The sequence below is a fragment of the Harpia harpyja genome, chromosome 8 (assembly GCF_026419915.1).
Source record: "Harpia harpyja isolate bHarHar1 chromosome 8, bHarHar1 primary haplotype, whole genome shotgun sequence".
Lineage (NCBI taxonomy): Eukaryota > Metazoa > Chordata > Aves > Accipitriformes > Accipitridae > Harpia > Harpia harpyja.
The window spans coordinates 8,594,801-8,616,471 of NC_068947.1; the positions used below are offsets into that span (position 1 = coordinate 8,594,801).

The 21,671-nt window shown below is 45.1% G+C and overlaps 1 protein-coding gene across 1 annotated transcript in view; it reads left to right on the top strand.

The window, feature by feature from the left end:
• The window catches only part of TSPAN7 (tetraspanin 7), a 99,950-nt gene that overhangs the window by 73,963 nt on the left and 4,316 nt on the right, over nt 1-21,671 (top strand). Inside the window, exons 2-6 of the mRNA XM_052794375.1 lie at nt 6,099-6,287; nt 8,523-8,597; nt 9,967-10,062; nt 12,172-12,327; nt 16,819-16,902. Coding sequence (XP_052650335.1) covers nt 6,099-6,287; nt 8,523-8,597; nt 9,967-10,062; nt 12,172-12,327; nt 16,819-16,902 — 600 coding nt within the window. The remainder of the gene's footprint in view (nt 1-6,098; nt 6,288-8,522; nt 8,598-9,966; nt 10,063-12,171; nt 12,328-16,818; nt 16,903-21,671) is intronic.

The following is a 21,671-nucleotide window of genomic DNA, read 5'->3' on the forward strand; positions in this document are numbered from 1 at the left end:
CTCCATGGGAACATCCTGATTTCAGTGGAGTTTTTCTTAGAAAATGACCAGGTGGCCTACCTGCTTCATTTCCTGCCATCTCATCGGTCGAGAGTTTCTGGGGTGTGTTTGCCGAGCCCGAGTTCAGACGCAATGAAATGTGAGACCTGCTAGCGCTAAACAATGCAATTTCTGGTTGCGTGTAGTCTTTACAATCCTCGCTCTATTTGGATATCTCCTGTGTTGGTTTTTTTTTTTAACCTTTAAAATGTTTGACCTAGATGAAGGGCAGGCCTAATAATATTTTATTGAATGCTACATCTCGGGTTTCCTGGCTGAGGAAACGTGAGTCTAGGGGCTTCCACCGCAGTAAATTTTTGTAAGGAAGACATGATCTACCTTTGATGAAATCCAGGATGAAATAGCTTTCTAATAAAGTTGAAGGCAGGAGAAAGAGCGCAGAAAAGAACCAGAAGTTGCAGGGTAGGTTGGTTTTTTTTTTTTCCTTTTCTGGTCCCAAAAAGAAACAGTGATTCGAGGTTGCTGGTCTTGAAAAGCCGCTGCAGTAACGGTGTATCAAAGGGTGTCTTAATTTTCTCAGCTTCCCTCAGTTTGGCATCCGTGAGCCTGGAGCAGGTATCAGTAACTTGCAAACCTTTGCTCTGCTGAGACTGACGGCGACTTCTCCCACCCAGGGGCGAGCAGGAGAAGCTGGCCGCGCTGCCCGATCTGGCGGTGGGCTGTGCTGGCAGGGGACAGGAGCAGCCCCGGGAGCCTGATCCTGCGGCCACCGTGTTCAGAAGAGTCGGTTGCCCCTTGTGCTGGAGCAGCGTGACAGCAACGCCGGCAGTGGGGCCATCACCAAAGCAAAATAAGTGGTGGTGGCTGCTAGCAGGAGGTGCTGTGGGTGGTGTCGGGGATGGGGCACGAGACTTTCATGGCTGGGATGTTCCCTTGCTGGGTGGACTCCGAGGCCCGGGGCTTTCCCGACAGCAGCTGGAAGGAGAGCATCGTATGTCAAGAGGTGAAATGAAGCGCTTTTTGGCCTGGAAATGTGCAGAAAGGGAGCATCCGTCAAAATAACGTGAGAGGCGGGACAGTTTGCAAGCATCAAAAAGAGCTGACAAAACCCAGCCCAAACCGCTTGCAAGGCCATTCGTGGACTCGAAACCTGTCTGACTTTCTGGGGCTTGTTATGGCAGTAGGAACTGGCCCTGAGCACGCATAAACCAGGCATGCCCTGGCTGCTGGTACAGATCTCTCTCTAATGATGTTGTCTGTTTGGGGATGGATGCGTGCTTTGACTGTTTTATCCAGGTGTGGGCTATTACTGCTTAAACCAAGGTTTGTATAAAGTCCAAGGAAAACTTCAGAGCTCTTTTCTGAATCAAAGCGTTGGGTATGTTTGTGACAGGCCATGAATCCTGATATTTTGGGGGTTTTTTCTCTTTCAGGTATGTTTGTGACAGGCCATGAATCCTGCTATTTTGGGGTTTTTTTCTCTTTCACTTTGCCTTAACCACACCAGAGAACGGCACAAAAAGCTGGATAACCTCATCATGTAATAATCACACCTTCCGTTTTTCTGTCCACGCTGCGAGTTTTACATCCGTAAGCACCGAGGGTGCATTTCACCTGCCTGGCTCTGTTTGTGTGCAGTGTAGATGGCTCTGCCCTCAGCCCCCCGTCACCTACGGGACCCAGCGCTGTGACGAAGTGGGTGCTCAGAGATCTGCTTTAGGAGGGCAGGGTCTCCATGTCAGGGGTCCCAGCAATGGTGGCAAGTGAGCAAAGCTCCCTGATGCAACTGGGAGCCCAGGCACTGCCAGCCCACCCCTGGAAGTTGCTCCATGGGCTTCGTTCATCCTGCCCCGAGGGCAGCAGCGTGCCCGCGGGATGCTCCTCGGCCTCCTGCCTATCTGGGAGCTCCTGCCTTGCACTGCACCATGGACGCAGACCCGTCATTAGCTGCTGGGCAAGGGGATGGTGCGGTACATGACGGCTGGTAAATATTGAAAATGGCTGAGCTACCTAGGCAGCCCTTCCCTGTGCATCCTTCCTCCGATCGGCCGCCTCTGTGCATACTCAAACTCTGAGCTTGAAACCGTAAAAAAAACCAACAACGCACGAAGTCGGAGATGCTTGAGGGAGGTGGCGAAAGCCAGGGTTGCGTTCATCATATCATGCTTGTCACAACTGGTGTTGCATAAAATGGGGCCAGAGCTCAGAGAGGCTGCTCTGACCCTTCTGACCCCCGGGGGCTGTGGGGGGAATGGGGTCCCAGCCCTCCAAAGAGCAGCTACTGACGGTTCTCCCACAGCTCCTTACATTTGGGCAGGATCTCTCCTGTAGTCGCTTTTTAGAAGCAAACCTTTTTTTTTTTTTTTTGCCTTTGCTAAGGCTTGTTTTTCTGTACTGCTCCAGATGTCTCATTTGGGGCATTATAGGCTCTGCAGCTGCCAGTTTATTTCTTCTGTGTCTGGTGAGGACCTGGAGTGGGGTTGTGCCACCCTTTCAGCATAGGCTGTAGTTGTCATACCATTTCCATACCATTAACCCTCTTAATCCTTGGAGGGGCCACACAAAGGCCAGGTTTTGCTGTAGAAGTCCACTGGTGGAGTGGGACTGCTGCTTTCTCACTCCATGTGTGCTGGCTGTTGCAGGTGTTTATAAATAAAGCTGCTCTGGATGGTGAATTGTGGCTCAGGGGGGCTCTAAAAGTCAAAAGGCTTGCGGTCACTCTCCTCTGACTGCCAGGATATCTGAAATACCTCCAGAAGATGTATTGATCATATCCATATATCTATCTGCCACTGTTTATCTCGATGATTTCCTGGTCATTTTCCATTTCGCCACTGAATTATATGATCACGGTCTGAGTGGAAACATTACAGTGGGAAGGGAGTGGGCAAGACTGGGGAGAGACTTTTCATTGCAGGAGGTGCTCTGAGTTTCCTTTTAGACCTTTCAGATGCAAATGGACACACATCACCTAGCTCTTGCACCTACTGGGCCTGACCCACAGGTCACACTGGACACAGAATTAGGCTGGCGTGGTGGTTTCAGGTCAAATGAAGGAATTGCTTCATTAATCAGGTACAACCATACAGGGCTCATTTCCGCAGCCTGTTGGGGCAAGAGGTAGAGTAGGAGACGATGCGGGTAGTGATGGTGAGTGGCAGGCGCGGTGTGTATTCCCGCTGCCTTGTTTTCAGGCCAGTGCTATCCCGGTCTTCTGTCTGCCCTTGTCCCTCCTGCTTTTAAAGAAAACCAACCTAAAACCCAAACCAAACAAGAGGCCGGTGCATTGATTGTTCCCTTGATTGCGTGGTGGAGCAGAGACATAGGGATAAAAAGTGTGTCTTGAAAATAAGGAAACAAGGTTTGCCTCTGGGTGGAGGTGGGTGTTAGTCATACCGCTGCTCGTGCTCTGTTAAATAAAGGTCATGAAAAGGTTTGCAGGGAAGTCTTCTGGTTTTTCCTCTTCACGAGCGAAATTCCAGCTGGCGCTGCTGCAACCCGAGGCGTGTCTGCAGCATGTCTTTGTGGAAACATCCCGTCCTCTCTGCACAGTGCCAAGCTTGCTGGGGGTTTAGACCTCCCCACAAACTGAGGGATTTCCTTAAATCCATGTAAATCGGAGCTCTATTAAGAAGCAGAAGGGGAATAAAACACCGAGAGGCTTTGCTCCTTTTTTCCAAAGTCTGTGTGTACCATAAATTGGATAGGCCCCCCTGAGACAGGGGGAAACCAAACTCTTAAAACGCATAGTAAAGGGTTAGTAATTGTTTCAAACAGCCGACTAAAAATGCTTTTTATTGCAAGGCCTGAGTTCTCTTTCAAATGTGAAGCTGTTTGTTCATTTTGGCAGTGAAGGCTGCTTTTATGTCTCCCTGGGGACAGTGGTAAAACTTTCAGCAGCTCAGGCACAGAAACCAGCCCTTTGTCGAACTGGAGGCGAGAAACCAAAAGTTGTTCTGCGGATTTCCGAGTCCCCCACAGCTCGCTTTCGGACTTTGCTATTAATCTGCACCCTCTGAAAAAGCTTTTGTTAGGGAGAAGAGGGAGAGAGGTGAAGACAGTGTTGTGTGTGGATGGAACCAGACTCAGCGGAGGCATTTGATGCCTGTGGGTATGTAAGCTACTTGGTGATTTTTTTGACGTTCAGCTGTTAGTTGGTGGGGTACAAGAGCAAGGAATCAGCACTTTTCACGCAGCTGCACTGGAAGATGGACAGGAGCCAGATGTATTCCTATCGCCACGGTGGGCAAGAGAGGAGAAATCTCTGCTAATCCTGTCCCCAAGATGTGACAGAAATGCCGACGCTTGCCATGGCTGGTCGGGGGGAGCACGGGAGGCTTAGGGAGACAGAGGGACCTGATGGGTTTCCCTGGCAGTGCTGCACTCCAGTGGGCTCTGAGTGGGAGCCAGGTTGGGACATGTCTTCCCTACAGCTCTGGGAGCTGTGGGGGAAGGAAGGGAATGAACTGGGAAGTGCCAAAATTGCCCGGTAAGATTATTTTCTCTCTAGAATAGAAGGGATCTCCTCTCTCTGAGGACATGTTAATTTGCTTTTGTCTGCCTGGTCCCCTCTCCTGTTTCTCTCCTTATTCTCTCTTTTTTTGGTTTATTCTTTTTCCCTGCATCCCTCCCCCTGTATCTTTCTTCAGAGCATCTGTTTTGTATCCTCCCTCCTCCTGGTATTTTCCTTAGGTGGCTCTGATTATTCAGCAGCTCTGCTGAACGCAGTTCCCTCTCCAGAGAGGGAGAAGTGCTGCACCAGAGTAGCACTTGCTGCCGCTGCCGCAGACACAGGTCGAGCAGAGGACGGGCTCCTTTTTGCCTGCTAGCGCCGAGCAGCAGGACGATGGAAAGGCACAGTGGGAAGGCAGTGATGGGGGTACACCCTGCATGGTCCTTTTTGAGCCAGCCTAGGTAAAAAAGGTACTTTCCTTTTTTCCTTCGAGAAGGCTTTCCCTGAATTAATTCACATCGACCTGTATGAAAAGTAGCTGAAAGATCTTACAGCGTAGCTCAGCTGGGATTTTTTAGGTGCAACATAACTGTGAACAAGGATCCCCTCCACAAACAACTGGAGGGCAACCCTGCTGTAATAGTGTTGAATTTCAAGATTTCACAGCAGTATAAAAATATTCACAAGAGAAAACTTGGAAAGCGAACAAAAGAATACTGTCAGGACATTTCTTCTGCTCCTGCCCCTCGGCAGTGGCCAGGAGGAGCTAGTAAGAAGTGGGGGGGGAATTCAGGAAGCATTTGCAGATCTGGCACTCCGGACGGGCCCTTCGTGTCCCACCTTTGGACACGCCGTGGGAATGAGTTACGTGTGTACAGTCTTGAAGCAGGCATGTCAGCATCGGGAGACGACCAGCAGATGCTGCAGGCATCGTCCCTGTTGTGGCCACTGCTCGATGTCGGCATACGGCACACCATGGGCTTCCCCCGCGTCCCTGCTGGTGCTGGGAGCTTGCGTGCCCCGGCTGCCCTGCGGCATGGCCGTCTCTGCTTGAACATCTCGGGCAAGAGGCTGGGTGCTCCCAGGGCCCACTGGTGTCCTCCCACTCCATGCTCGGGGGGGGGAAAGCTTCTGCCCACCCAGCGGGGTCGCTTGCTGTATAGCCTGGGGAAGGCTCACTTGCCAGAGTAACGCACTGCAAGGGATGCTCGTATTCCTGAAACTTTGGCGTTAAGAAGGATGGGACATCAAGCAGCAGGTTTTTGTGGTTCAGTCAGGTTTTGTGGCAGAATTGTTGGGCAGTTATTGTTGGCTTTTGGTAAGAGTGATGGAGTTGGCCGCCTCTCTCAGTGTGCTGTAGGAGCAGAGAGCCCGTTCCTGCAGGTGGTACACTACATCCTCCCTTGCCGATCGTCAGCTTTGTGGTGATTAGTCCTAGATGTTTGTCCTCTGGTAGCAGTCTTAATGTAATGTCTCCAGATGCTGGAAATGAATTTTCTCTGTCCGTCCCTCTGGAGTTAGTAAAAGTCTTGAGTCTTCCTTCTGCCAACACAACAGCACCAATAAATCTCTTCAGGATTACTGTATATTGAACTTGGATGCCTTCCCTGGTAACTCCTGACAGCTTCCTCCTCTTGCTTCGCAGATCACAGGCGTTATCCTTCTCGCAGTCGGCGTCTGGGGCAAGCTCACCCTTGGCACATACATCTCTCTCATTGCTGAGAACTCCACCAATGCCCCCTACGTGCTCATCGGAACGGGTACCACAATCATTGTCTTCGGCCTTTTCGGCTGCTTTGCCACTTGTCGTGGCAGCCCATGGATGCTGAAACTGGTAAGCATGCCAAAGTGCCTTAAGCAAGAGGGGAAGAGGTTTTGTCGATGTATTGGGATTCCCCCTACCCCCTGCCAAGCTTCACCAGATGTTAACATGTTTTTTTAGGCACATAAGCTAGATTTTATTGATCTTAATGTTCAACACGTGTGTCTTTTGGACAAAGAAGGGGAAAAAAAATCTTTGCCAAAACCAGTTGTTGATTGAGTATGAATGAATTTCGCTACTGCACGGCATACAGGCCCATGTGTGGTTGGGAGCAGGGTGAAATGCTGCTGCTGAATTACTCTGTGAGTAACTCTACAATCGTTCTGTTTTTCTGTGAGCCAGATGATAGGTATATTTACAATCTTAAAAATGTCCAAAGCATCGTAAATGTGAAGTTCATTTGAAGTATATTTTGAAGGGGTCACTTTAATACTCTCATCTGAAATCTTTGGAAAAAATAGTAGATACTTTCTGAAAGCACACCAGCCTTTCTTTTTCTTCTAACATTCACTAGAATAAAACAAGTCAACCCCAGAAAACAAAGCTCTGTATGGTATGTTTGTCCTCATCTCAAAAGCAGCATGGACTCAAGGTACACTAAGCAGAGGTACAGCAGCTGTCTCTCAGTCCAGTTTAACTTCTCTCCCTATAAGATTCTCTGTTCTGAGTTTTCCAGCCCACCTTAAAATGCAAAGTAACTATAGATTAAGCAAACCTGTATGATAAACTGTGTTTCTAGGAATATTCAGGAGCAAAATGCTGCATATGTAATGATTTGAAGGGTGGAAATAGCACTTGTGAAGCACTGAGATAGTGGAAAAGGGCTTGACAGTACAATGCATGTCCTGCTACGATATTTTGGGGCTGATTTTCTAAGGAGATGGGACAATTCTTCTCCAGTTTGAACTGGATTTTAAAAAAGCATATCTTAAAGAGAGTTCATTTCCTCAACTGATGGCACAGTAGGGGAGAAGAGCAGCTGCAGACTGGTCAGCAGGTATATGCTGGTGGCCAGTCGGCATGTGCCTAATGCTGTCGTAGGTGCACCGTTGCCGTCTCTTGCTGGTGATATGCTGTCAGGGCACGTGTAGAGGCTTGTCGGAGTTACTGCAGTCCAGATGGGAAAGGGATAAAGGTGAATGATGATATAAATCCATAGGAAATCAGGCTCTGCTAGTTGCTCTGTAAGTCATGTCACTTTTTTAAAGGTATGCCCCTAACAGTGGCATGTGCTGTTCCAAGCATATGGTTTTATTTTCATTGTACATGTAAGAAATATTTCAAAACTTTCTTTCTCTCCTGAACAGAATACAGGCAGTGATTTGACAGCTGCATTAATTGGAGAGAATGATTTTTCTAGTTCTGCCTTCACTGTTGTCCTCCCTTCTCCAACAACCTTCCATTAAAAATAAATTTTCCTCTTTCCACTAAATCCTGCTAGGACTGAATTTAATTTAAAATGTTTCCTTTTTTAATTAACTGTTATTTAGCATGTGGAGAAAAAAGGTAATTTTCCTTCCAGATAATTAAGCCCCAACTTCAACTTTTACCATCCCACTTTGCAATTTTTCTTTACCTTCTTTATTTCTGCTTAGATGTATTTTTAATAGTTTGTGAGTGTCTACACTGAAAGCACTGTTTTCAAGGTTTATTTAGCTCTGGATGCAAATGCTGGTCCTAAAGCCAAACATGGGCCTTGGCTCAGCAAAGTATTTGAGGCCTCTGTCTAGTGTTACAGTGAGAATATTTCCAATGAAGTCAGTGGTTCAGTTCATCATTGGAGAAATTTCAAGAATCAGGCAGCAAATCCCAGTCTAGCAGTGAGATAGATAAACATGAACCAAAACACCTGGAGAAGCCTATTTACTTTAGCAGAGTGCCATGCAAACATGAAGGGTCTGTTTGTATTCTTTACTGCAAGATCAAAACCTGAGTGACTTGGATCCATCTCTGGCATGTGAGCGTGTTTTAATTTATATGAGGACACTAAGAAATGTGGGAACAGAAATGTCAGAAGAGTCAGTAATTAGACAATACATATCATTTGTGAGTTGTATAAACACATACAACATATTCAGGCAATAACCTCCAATATCACCAATATCACCTCCAAAAGACCTTTGGTTTCTTAACATCTTTAAAGAGTGTCTAGAGCAGAAAGTTAAATTTTTTGTGATAACTGAGCAGTATCTGTGCTGAGACAAAAGCCTGTCACGTTCTGACTTCTCTTGCCTCCTTCCTTTTCAGTATGCCATGTTCTTGTCCCTGGTGTTCCTGGCTGAGCTAGTGGCTGGCATTTCAGGGTTTGTGTTTCGCCACGAGGTATGTGGAAATGTGCTGAGTTTGCATATGGCAGTGCCTTCCTGGGCAGGAGCTGCTGAGAAGTTCTCTGGAGCGTGGAGAATGTGTAGGTCGCTGAGCTCGGCGGCTCCATACACATCTCCAGGGATGCGGCTGATGTGCAACAATAACATGTACAGCTCTTAAAAACTGATGTGATTCCAAATGAAGGGATTTAGCGAAAGCTCTTGGCCTCAGCTGCCTGATAATTTACTCTGGAGCTATCGTTTTTTGTGTGTCCATCATGTAAGATCTTCTTTACTCTTTTACATATGCTGAGGACTGCAAAATAGATTAAATACTTTTCTTAAACGCAGCTTCTTCAGCCAGGCAAGTGCTTGTTTATATAAGGCAGAGAGCAATTCTGCATCAGACCAGACTCGATGTTTTGTAAATCTTTTTTTTGGGGGGGGGTGGGAGGGAGTGGGATGGGATTTTGTTTCTATCCTGAGAATAAGGAGAGATTAGAAACAGAATGAGGTAGGAAACTGGGACAGGAAGAAGCTTTAAAAAAGCATGATGGTCTAGATTTGTAGTAGTACTTCTGCTTTATCCACTGTAATCAGGTCTACCTCTGGCTTCAAGTCCATGAACCTACATGCCATTAGTGCTGAACCAGGACAACCCCAGAGACCCTCTTTGTCTCTTCTCTTTGTATTAACTGGTTTTCTAGCCTCCTCTTTTGACATGAGATTTCCCTTGCTATAGGCTTTTCTGTTATCTACCCTTGCAAATGATGGATAGGTTTTAATTTGATCCTGAAATACCTCCTCAGTGTCAGGCTGCTGCTCCCTTTTGGGAGAGGCAGTCTCTTGCGAAGGTCACAGCCATGTGCGTTGCCCAAATCATTTGCTACCCAGCCTCTTTACCATCCAAAGTGCCTTTCCTAGTGATGTGCCTGATCTTCTCCAGCTGAGAGACCTCTTGTTCCTTACGCAAACACCTTTGGTGCTAGGGACGAGGGTTGCTGCCCAGTTGGGTAATTCATGTCTTCTTTCGATGCCACTGGCTTCTGTCACCAGACTTAGTGCTGGAACAAAGTGTTTGGGGAAAAAGCATCAAAGGCTATCTTTCTTATAAGTCAAGTCATTTTCTGTTTTTTAAAATGTAGCAGTTTGCTGGGGTAGTTTTCTTTCTATGTCCAATAGACCCCACTTGAAAAAGGGCATAAATGACTCCTGGCAGTTAAGAGGGAGCTCTGCCAGCTCTGAAAACACGCTTAAAAATGAGTGGGAAGGGGTAGTTTGAGTGCCTTGTTAGGTTTGGAAATGCATTTGCTTCCTGCAAAAACTGCTCCAGATGTTATGCTTTTCGTTGCTCACGTGTGCTGTTTTTTTCCTCACCCTCATAGATCAAGGATACTTTCCTTAGGACATACACTGAAGCAATCCAGAATTACAACAAGAACGATGAGCGGAGCCATGCAGTGGATAACGTACAGGAAAGTGTAAGTCTAAAATTGGATATTAAAAATTAATAAATAAAGAGAGACAAAGCATACATTCAGATTTGATCAGAGAACATGAAGTGTGGATGGTTCAATCTGCAAGCTGTATATTGCAAGCAAAATTAGAGGCTGGCAAAACTGATCTAAAGAAAAAGTATTTCAACTGATATGCTCATGCAAGATGCCTAAGTTTTAATGAACAAGCTATCTAATAAAGACAGGGCCTGTTGCACTTGCTTGTTGTTGGACCCAGATCTTGAGTTAGGTTTAGGGGCCAGTTTTATCCCTTAAGAACACACCTTGTTCTTAAGGGAATCTGTCAAGGGGACTATGAAATGTAAATTTCAGCTGGATGAGACAGGATTTTATAGTCTAGCATCCCGTATCACTGAAAAACTGCATTAGTTCTCTTCACAAGTGCATGACAGGCTGGCCAAGGACACCTAGTGAGTTAAGGGGAGAAATGGAGTGTATTTTCTCCAGAGGAAAAGGGGGTGGAGAAACGTGCTGCTGAGGTCGGCAATGAGAGCTGTTCTCTGGCCATGCTGGAAGGATGGATTAGGTGCTTGGTGGAAGAGCCTTTCTGACCCACGCGATGCAGTAGCAGGGCAATGGGAGGTTGCCTTGCCTTTCAGCAGGGCACAGGGCACGAGCGAATGCTACAGCATGGCCATACTAGTTGGAGATGCCAACCAAAAGGGACCAAGTCCACCAACTACAACACAGAGCGATAAAATTCACATTTAAATTCCTACTGGAAACTGTACCATAGCAAGCAGCTATCCCTTCAGTTCACAATACATTCTATGAGCCAACTTGCTTTTCATATGATTGTAACTTGCTGAACAGCTGAAATTTTAATGTAATTGTACTGATGACTTCTAGATCTTCATTAGAAATTGCCACTACTATATTGGACCCCTCAGTGTGTTTGAAACTGTGCCTCTAACCTGTCTTCTCTGGGTTAGCAGATTACTGCACTGCTCTAAACTGAGTATATTCTGCTGTCAGACTGTCTGTTTGCCTAATGTTAACCTGTGTTTTGAATTTCTGGTTCCTTGGAGTTGGCTAAACTAAATAGTTTTGAGTAATTGTTCAGTGTTCCTGTCGTAGCAAAATGTTCATTTCATTTGTAGCTCTGTTTTTTACAGGAACTGCATTTACAAGCCCTTTTCATGCAGAAAATTTAGCACATACTCCATATCTTTGAGTGAATGTCTTATAGCTTAGCATCTAGAGCAGAACATCCTTTCCAACTTATGGTTTTTCAGCTGATTTCATAGACACATATGGTCTCCTATTCATGGCTCAGTGAATTTTCCTAGAAATTATTTTGGTGAGTTAGAGAGGCTGGCTTCATCTTAGGAATTTGTACTAGGTTGACCCTGTATGTGTTTGGCAGCGTGGCTCCCAGAGATTTCTGGAGCTGCTGAACACAAATCCCCTTGTCTTTCATGGAAAAAAAAAAAACCTCTCCCTGCAAAGTGGTCTGGCGCATGATGGCAAAGGATATGCCAGAGGATTTGAAGGGACGTGGTGGCCCTTCAACAGCCAGCATTGCATGGCTGGACTGAAGCGTGGCCCCTCAAAGTCTGCCGTAATGCTGGCCAGTATGGCCTTCTGTAATACAGCAAAGCAATTTGGGAACACCACAGGTTCCTGACTCGGAGACAAGAAGGATGTAATTCTGTGTAATGCTTTGGGCTTTTTAAGGCCATTTATTTTGACTGCATTGTGAGGCTCTGTCTTGAATTTCCAAGATCATCTTTAATCGAATAACTAAATAAGCAAAGGAAAAAAAACAAATGAAAAAAACCCAAAAGACCTTCAACTAAAAAAGATGGCCTTACAGCTGGACCTTTGTCAAATGTTGCAAATAGTAGCTCTGCTCATAAAATATCTTTTTTTTTAGTAGGTCATCTGCTCCCACCTTCTGTAAATGACATTCCTGATACTTTTGTAATAAATGGGGTGGGGGATACTTTTCAAAACTGGAGACAACCTGTCTTTATTTTGATTACGAGCTTACTAAGTGGGCAGTGATGATTCTGTACTAGTTTTAATTCTGGTTGGTTTGTTTGTTTTAAATCTGCCTCTTATTCCTCATAGCTGAGCTGCTGCGGCATTCAGAGCTACACCAACTGGAGCACCAGCCCTTACTTCTTCAAACACGGCATCCCTACAAGCTGTTGCATGAACTCCAGTGACTGTAATACTCAGGATCTGCGTAACATGACCGTGGCTGCCACCAAAGTAAACCAGAAGGTACCAGTAACGTTGTGCCGGAGGCAGTTGTTATGAAACCATCCAGTATGCCAGTGGAGCGTACGGCTGCTTACAATTGCATTTTGTTTCCAATGGTTGGTTGATATCGTGTGTATTGGGCTGGAGTGATGGTGAGGATGGGCTTTGACCCCCACTTGCTTTCAAATTCTTCAAGCTGGCCTTTCTCAAATGACCAGGTGCGACGTTTCTGATGAGGAGGGGATTTGTTCTCCTTCCTCACAGCAGAGGTTGAGGTATGGCGCTGCACATCGAGGCCATGCTGGCCAGGCGCAGGACCACGAGTGGCACATGCGCTCGACTGCCCTTGAGGGTTAGGTCGGTCAACACTTCTCTGCTTCTCTGCTCACTCCTGCTGAATGGTGTGGGGTTTTGTTGAGGACAAGGACATAGCTAGGAGGAGGGAAGGACAGGTTTTACTCTTGCTTATGTTCAAACAGTAGTTTCAGCGCCAGAGCCTAACTGTCATCCCGAACAGAGACAACATGGGTAATTGACAACAAGCATTGTGGCTGGCTGGTACATTTACAATGACTCTTAAAATCTTTGGACATGTGCTGCTGCAAGCACAGCACAGCCAAAGTGACCCCTCCCCTGGGGTCACCTGAAGGAGCAGGTTGGGAAAACAGAACAGGGTTGGGAAAGCAGTTTGGGAAAACAGGAAGAAAAGGAATAATTGGAGAACAAAAATACAGAGAACACAAAGAAAGAGAGGAATAAAGAGAAAATAATGCAGCATATATAACAGACACTGCACTGCAGAAATACAGCTCAAGCTATTGCTTTAAGTGCTAGTGCATCATCAATGGCCAAATCACCATGCTAAGTTGCAGCATAGCTTAGTCAGCCTTAAGGATTATTTTCGTTTCTGTTTTTGTTTTCAGAGTTGAATTTTAAAAAATAAATAAAAGTCCTGCGTAGATAAAAGGGGAAATATGGAAATACCTCTCTGTGTTCTGTTTCTGTCTTTTTCACCTCAGTCACCTGTGAATCAGGAGGTTGGAGTGGTGGCTAAGCACAGCCCGAAACATCTTTCTTTGAAAACCAGTCAAGTGGACAACATTTTCTAGCATCTATTAAAAAAAAAAACCAACTAGAAGATTATTTTCCACTAAGCCTTTCTTTTCTGTAATAGTTTAATGAGAACCACTTGTTGCAGACATATGTGGAACATTAGTGACGTCCATCTGTTAAGAAACTCACAGTTGGCACCACCACCAAAGTAATCTTGCTGGGTTGCGTGAGTGTAAAGGGTGAGCCGCTCCATTCAGCTGCACTTCATGAACTTGTAGTAACTTTCCATTTTTGTAGAAGTGGAAAGAAGGCGAGAGGCAGGACAGGGTGGACCTAGGGGATGTGCGGTACGGCCAGCATTGGCTGCAGGCAGAGTGCCTCCTGGGCAGCCCATCCTGAGCCCCTGCTTCTGCCCACTTTCCCAGCAGGAAAACTCTCTGGTGTCACTGGTGCTCTACCAGCAGGTCTCACCTTTTCAGTTTGGGATGGCTGTGTACTCTGAACCTTTCCTGGCTGCATAACTGAGCAGGTGCCATTTGCATTCCCAGCACCGCTCTGGTGTTTCCCCAGAATGCCAGGATTGCTCTGTGTGCTCTGCATGCACAGAGAAATCCCTGTCCACTTGTGAGTTCTTCTTTGCAAAGGATGCCTGCTAAATTGTAGGAAGTGGCTGAGGGATGAATGAGCTTGTGCTAGTCCAGGGCTAGTAACTCACTTCCAGCCACGCTTGCTCCTAAGCATCTCTCCTGTCAAATGCACAAGTCACCTGACAGAAAAGGACTGCTGATTCTTCAGGAAGCATTTGACTTATTTACATGATTTAATAACCTAGGGGAAGTTTGGATGTGCTGCGACATTGTGTCCCATTTTCTGAGATAGCCAGTTGTAATCAAAGGTTGTAAAGATTTCTGTTCAGCAGTTGCGAGTTCTCGGAATTGTCCAAAATGTTTGAGGAAGGTGGGATGGTTCTGAAAGGGGCATGGGAATAACAAGCAAGCAGGAGGAAATGTTGTGTGGCCCTATGCTTTCACTTCAGATAGGAAGCAAACGTCATTGCCTCTCACCCAAGCCCCTTACTCGTCTTGCAAATAGGCACTTTGCTCTCTGTGTTGGAGAAAAAGGAAAATACGTATTGTCTGTGTTGTGGAAGACCCTTGTTACCTTTCCTGTGCATAAGTATATTTGGAATACATCTTGTTGGTGGATCTTGCAAAACTCTCAGTAAGACAAGTTCTCTATGAGCTAATCACATTACTAACAGTTTATGAGGACTAATGATGAATTATCCAAAGAGGATTAAACTCATGATCTAATTGCAGGACTAAAAGACAACATTCCTGGATTTTCTTTGCCAATTTTGCCACTAACTTGCTTAGTGACCTTGGGTAAATCATTCAGTCTGTCTGTTTCTTCATCTCAGACTAACACCTAACTTTGAGAGCTGTCATTAGGATTAGCTACTTAATGTTCATATAGTGCTTTTAATCTTCAGAGTTCATTACCAACAAACCTCAAGAACTTCTCTCTAAAATCTTAATAAAGGAACAGATGCATGGAGTCAAGAATGATCGGATGCTTGCTAAATCGTCACTTCTGTCCTCTGAATCAGCACCCAGATGTGCACACACAGTGCTTCGCATACTTCTGTAATGTGTATGCAGCTCTTGGGTGCTTCCTGCGCTCTCACTCCATGCACAGTAAGGACTGAGCAATTAAGCCGTATTTATGCAATGTACTTCAGGAAACAGATTATTGTGATTTGGGAAAACAAAGTCTTCAAATGAGGAGAGCGATCACAACTCTCTCACTTGCATGTTTTTTTAACGAGATCTTCTGTCTCCCTCAAATTACCATTGCTGTTAGATGTTGCATCTCTTGAAGGCTGTTGAGCAGAACAGATTTCAGAAGAGCTGGGAGAACATTAAGCCATGTCAGACATCATGAAAGCACTGCTTGAGAAATCTAATCTAATTTCATAACATGTAAGACACACACAACTACAGTTGCTTGATGTGTTAAATAAGCAAACTTGAATCTGACATACTGTACACTGTTGTAAGACGTAATTAAGGATTACTATGTACACTTAAACATTTCAGAAATGAATTACTGCTGTGTTGGTTCTCAGCTACTAGTAGGTTTACCACTTCATTACTCTCAGGATTAAATAAAATGTCTTCTGATATTGTAAAAGAGGTTAAAGAAATGATGCAATTTAGTTCACGAATGGCCTGTCTTTAACAAAGGACATTGTCCTTTCCTTCTAGCTGTTATTTTTTACAAGCATCTAATCGTCTGAGTTCCTACAGTGTTTGCAGAAGTGAGGGGTGTGTGGATGGAGGGGAAACGTGGAACACTTCTCACTTACAGGACGCAAGTCCAAACTGGGAAGGGGAACTCACTGTTATTTCTGTTTTTTCCAACTTCTGATAAAGTGGATAAAGTTATAACATTAAATAAAATGCCTTGGGACTGGCCTTAGGCTGAGAGTGGTGCTGGTCATTTGAGGAAGCGTGGCAGAAGGGCTTGAGAGGTGGCTTTGGATTGTATGGACAGATGGGTTACTAATGAAAGAAAAAGTAGATGTCATCTTTTTTTTTTTTTGCCCCAAGTTTTGCGTCACTTGTGTAGATTCATTTAGGCACCACAAACTAGGAAAGCTAATTTCAAATGCTTTTCTGAGGGGTAGAGTAGGTGAGGGGAGAAACTTGGTGAAAATTATCATACTGAGGGGGGCATCTCAAAACAGCCTATCCAAGAGAAGGACAGAAATGCATATGAATCTTCTGGCCCTGGTGTGGGCTGTGAATTGAGGCACGAGGAAGCAAGTCAGCTGATGGAGTCAGGGTCTGAGCTGGAGAGAGAAAGTTGGGTTTGGGGAGCAGGACAGGGAATTTTATGTCCAAAAGCAAACAAACCAAGAAACTTCATACAAAACCCTTGATAACTTTGTTATATGGCTTAAAGTTATGTGCTACTCAGTACCTTGCCTGGTGTCCTTTGACAGGCAAAGGCAAGCCAAATGCCTCACTGGATGCCTGAAGCATGCTTGTATTAAATATGTGGAGTGTTAGGAGATCAGCATCATTTATTCATTCTTGAAACCTGTATTGTATTATAACATTACCTTATATTGTTACTGGTTTGGTTTCAGGTCAAAGCTATATTAATGTTTTTTAAAACAATGCAAACTGACTTTCTTTAATAAGACCTATAAAAATGAGTGCAACATCACATTTAGCTTTTAAAAGTACTGAAATACATTTGTTTCTAAAAAGAACTGGTTTTGCCACCACTTTCCATCATTTACTCACACTTGCTATTAAATAAAGAGGTGACATTGTTGGAAATTACAGCAAAAATATTGTCTAGCCCAAGTCCATTTTAAATGAGAAATTTCTATGTATGCATTTGTGGTAGGGAAGGTTGATACAAGGAATGATTATGTTTGTTTTCCAGGGCTGTTATGACTTGGTGACCAGTTTTATGGAGACAAATATGGGAATCATAGCTGGAGTGGCTTTTGGGATTGCGTTCTCACAGGTAAGTGCATAAATGCTTCCCTTGCCCCCCTTTTTTTCCCCTCTCTTTTTTGTTCCCCGGACTTCAGGGAAGGAAGGATTATGGAAAGGGACTGAACTCAGCATGCTCATTAGTCCTGAGGTCATCTGTTCATTGATTTTCTTTTTTTCAACTTAAATGAAGTTTCTCCTTGGGAATATCAGTTACGGTTGAGCTAATGACTAGCTCAAGGAAAACAACTTGTCCCTCCACTGGGTCAAATAGAGGTTAACCCAATAAAACATTGGCTTAAATGGAGCATAAACAGCTAAGAAGACAAATAGCTTATCCATTGTTTGGATAGGCTTCTACCTTCTAAGTACTCTTATTTTTTCTTAAAGGAGTCTAGAATTCAAATAAGAGCGTACCTTCAGGCGTCCCCATCCTGGACCTGGAGCCTGGAGGGGGCACCTGGTTTTGGTGACCGATTTTTTTTTTTTTTTTTTTCCTTTTAGCACTGAACACTGAGCAGAGATCTGTCAAAAGCAAATTATTAAACCAACTCCTTGCCTGCACCAAAAGGAGTTTGGCCTGGGAGGGACAAGAGGAGAGCTAAGAAGGTGTTTGCTGCTCCCTGATATTGACACTGCCTTTACCTGGACAAGAATTGGGGAAACTAAAGGTCTGGTCAGAATTTTCTGATCAATAAGGGGCAGGAAAACACCTGCATCTATCAACAAGATGCTCCTTTGTACTAGTCACCTTGTGTGTGATGGCAAGGACTCTCCTGGAAACAGGCAAAAATGAGAACAAGGGAAACACACGCAATGCAAAAATGCTTGCAGAATGGTTCAGCAAAATGCACAGTGACATGCATGATGCCTGAACCGTTTCTACCTGAGAGGCAATCTGCCTTCTCTTTGCAGAGAGTACATAGTACAACTGCAAATGTCATATTCAAAAACTATCATGCAACTTTCATTTGCTTCATTCACACAATATTAAAAATCTGGGTCCTGAGGCAACACTGAAAATATGAAAATATCTGTTGAAGGACTTATGTTTATCCAGTGGTTGGAAAAAATGAGGCGCTAGGAAAAATCACTGACTTCTTCTTAAAACTCATTAATTCAGTTAGCAAGCTGTAGGTTTACACTGTGCTGCACTGGAAACAAGAGATTTGCCAGTGCTGTTGCTGGTGATGGCCAAGTGAATTAACGGGAGGGCTGTGGTTGCCCTCTTCCCCTGCTGCCCCATGTGGTCAGCCTGCGCTTGGCTGCAAGGTGTTTTAGTTATATCTCTCTGAGGTTTCATTTGCTCAGCAGTTGCAATGGCCTCTAGGTTCTTCAGAATAACTGTCCCTAAGCCGTGTGGAAAATGGCCACCACGTCCTCTCGGTCAACATATGTACAACCTGAGGGAGCCCTAAAACTGTCTGGGCTCAGGCCAGCTGACTGCCCTGCCTTGGGCATATCTGGAATCCTGATGCCTTGTAGCCTACGTGTTAGATGTGAGAAGCCTGTGATTTGGCCTATCAGCCCGTTTCATGTGGGCGTAAACGCTGGCTCATCATACCGGCAGCCACCCAGGGCATGTGCGTGGGTGCCAGGTCTTCGGGATCCAGAAGCGATGAAAACACCAGTCTGGAGCTGTTGGTGCATGGAGCACGGGAGTTTGGGGGGTTTTTTTTGATAGGCTATTCTAGTTGTTGTTGAATGGTCACGGTTGTCTTGATACTCTTCTCCAACCTTGATTATGACTTGATTACTGCTATAGGACTCTGAGCTCTTATTTCAGTTTGGTTTCTAGACAGCCAGAAGGCTATAAAGCATCTTTTAAAATGCCTCATGTAAAACTATCCAAAAGAAAAATGGGATGCGTAGAATTTTACAATTCATACGTTGCTGGGGAAAGTGCCCCAGTCAGGACCAATGCTATCTGAAAGCCTTTAATCGATGTATCATAGGTACAATAGGCAAAGCATCATCTTACCTTGCCTGAAAGTTGTTTGCAGCTGGAAGGGAGACTGTAGGAAGAGTGCAGCTGGAATTGTTATTATTTTGGCACATGTCTGGATGTTTACTGTAGGTCATCGGTTGTTTGTGAGCTCCGTAGGGGAAGGCGGGCGGGCAGTGCGGGCAGAATGTGGCCCCTGCAACGGGAGCCCTTTGGCGCAAGGCAAGATGAGCGTGACAGGCTGCAGGCAGCACGGGGAGGAAGGCGCTTTGCTGCTGCACCTCCGAGTGAAAACCAAAGTATGTTTGGATGTGGCGTTGGCAGCTCACGCTGCCTGATGGCAGCGTGTGTCCTGCTGCCAGCTGGGGATGTCGCTCCCCTGCGTAAGCGCAAGGCTCTGGCACTCGAAGTTGATATCCAGCTGCTTGGGGTGTTTGTGATTGTGTAAAAAGGAGAAGAGAGGGGATGCAGGGGAGAAAAATGCATCTCTCCTGGGGTGTGAAGAGTAGAAGGTGGCCAGTTAAAATTTACTGCCTAATCTGTTTTGCTGGACCCAATTAGGGATGGTGTTTACAAATTGATTTCAGGTTAACTGTGGCTGGCAGTAATGCCAGGCAATGCTCCAGCTGAAGGCGAGGTTTTGCTATTCCTACTGAGAATAGGTTTAATCGAAATAAAAGACAAATTAGATCACGTTGCTCTTCTACAGTAAAGCATGCTCAAGGGCCCTTCCTTCACATGATTTGTTAGCTGTTGACTAGCATGGGGAATGTGCTGATTCCCAGAAATAGGGAAAGTTGATGTAATGGCATTGCACATCTTATAGGCCTGGCACAGACCTCTCAGTCAGAGTCAGAGTTTTAAAAAAACTGCTGTGTTGCTGACATTGTCTGCACTGCTCCTCGGGTTTGAACCGATAACAATAAAATACAATTTGATTGTTTTTGGACTCGGATGCCAATGCTGACTTCCAGCTGGAATAATTTCAGTTTAGCAGGTGCTCTTCCGAGCAGCAAAATGATCTCTGTGTTGTGCCCAACAGAGAATAAAATTATGCAAGCAGCATAGACAATGAAGAGTTTCGCCTAGATAAAACTACAGTGCAGGCGTTGGCTTAAGAGATGCAAGAGACAGAGTCTAGAGGGGTTTATAGATTGTGGTTGCAGTAGAGTCCCTGAGTAGGGGAGTCTCAGTGCAGTGTTAAGGCCAAATTATTCCCTTTGTACTGAAGGACTGGATGTCAGGTGCTCTTCACGTGCTCAAAACCAGTTGTTGAGCACTCACGGTTCCCATCATTTGAAGATATGTCCTCAGGCAGCTACAGTCCCTCTCTACAGTACAACATCCACCTGGCCTCTTTACTGTCACCGTTAATGTGAGTAGCTCTGCCTGACTGTGGATGCAGTTCTGGTGCAGACAGACATCATCCACCTTGTCTGCTGCAACTCCTGTCTGAGTATAGGGAGGCCGAGACTTGGCCCTAGCACAGGATTACACCTCTGTCACCCCTTGCACCAGGATTAGGGAGTGGGATCCGTATCGGGATCCAATATGTGACTTGAAATCTGATATAAGATCGGGCTGCTTCTAAAGACTAATCAGTGTGAATTCAGCATGGAGATAGGACCTGTGCCAGAGGCATGCCACGGCACAGGAGGCTGACTCAGGTAGGCGACATGTGACATAGAAAATTCTCTGTCTTCTAAAATAGAGCCAGGGAACCTGGATGCTTGGAGATTTGCATTTTGAGCATATGGCAAGGTAAATCATTGAGCTAAACAATTATTCCTGATGGATAAAACCCCCTGTTTTAGCTTACCTGATCTGCTGACAAATTCCAAGTTATTTCAGCACATTTCTATTTATAGAAATTCTCTCAAAGAGTGAGAAATGGTGAAGATACCAAGACCCAAAATAAAATGGAAATTCAAATTGCACTTCAGTTTCTCCTCAATATAATAAGATGTAATAAATATGTCATGCAGGACAGCTTCCAGTCAGTGTTAGCTCCTGCAAGATAACTATATTAAAAAGCCAGTTATCATGTATATGATAGGAGATAAGTTGCTAGGAAGTTGCTGTGGATGGATTTCAATGGTCAGAACTGAGATATGCCTGAGATCACTCCTAGAAACCATGGAGAGATAAAGAACTCATGCACTGCATTGTGCTTTCTGGAATGAGCTTTGGCCAACAGCATGGTAGTATAGGAGATACACCTGAGGGATGTGGGTTTCCCAGTGCTCTAAACCAAAGTATTTGTCAGCATTTTCGAGTTTCCTGTAGCAAGACCAGAGGTGCCGAGGCAAACTCTCAATTTTCCATATTATAGTTCAGAAGACCAAGATAATCTTAGAAAAAAGGGAAGAAAGGGAAAAAGTGAAAGAGAATACAAATGCAGAACCAAGTCTGGCATCTTAGCACTTAAAAAACTGGGACTGTAAAATAAAAAAAAAGAATAAGTGGATAAAAGTTGAGATGGGATATTTGAGAGACAATGGGAGCGAAGGGAAATGAATGCAACTTCTAGCAGCTGATTTCTTTGCCAGAATCCTTTTATGCCGATTCCTCTGGTTTTTCAAAAGAGCTGCAAGGACTTGCTGCACAACAGGATAAGGGGCTTCCTCCCGTCTGAAGAGCAGAGATTGCATGTGATCAAGCAAATGCAGAAAGCAGGGGTGGGTGGAGAGTGCTCATTTGTGGTTCACAGACTGGGAGCCTGTAACCTGATGTAAATGCAGAGGACGGTAGTTATGACTGTAATGAAAGAGGACCGTGAGGAAAATTCAGCAACTTAATACAGTATCGCCTCTTCTTGGCTACAGGAGGGACAGTGCTCTTGTGGTTAAATGTGG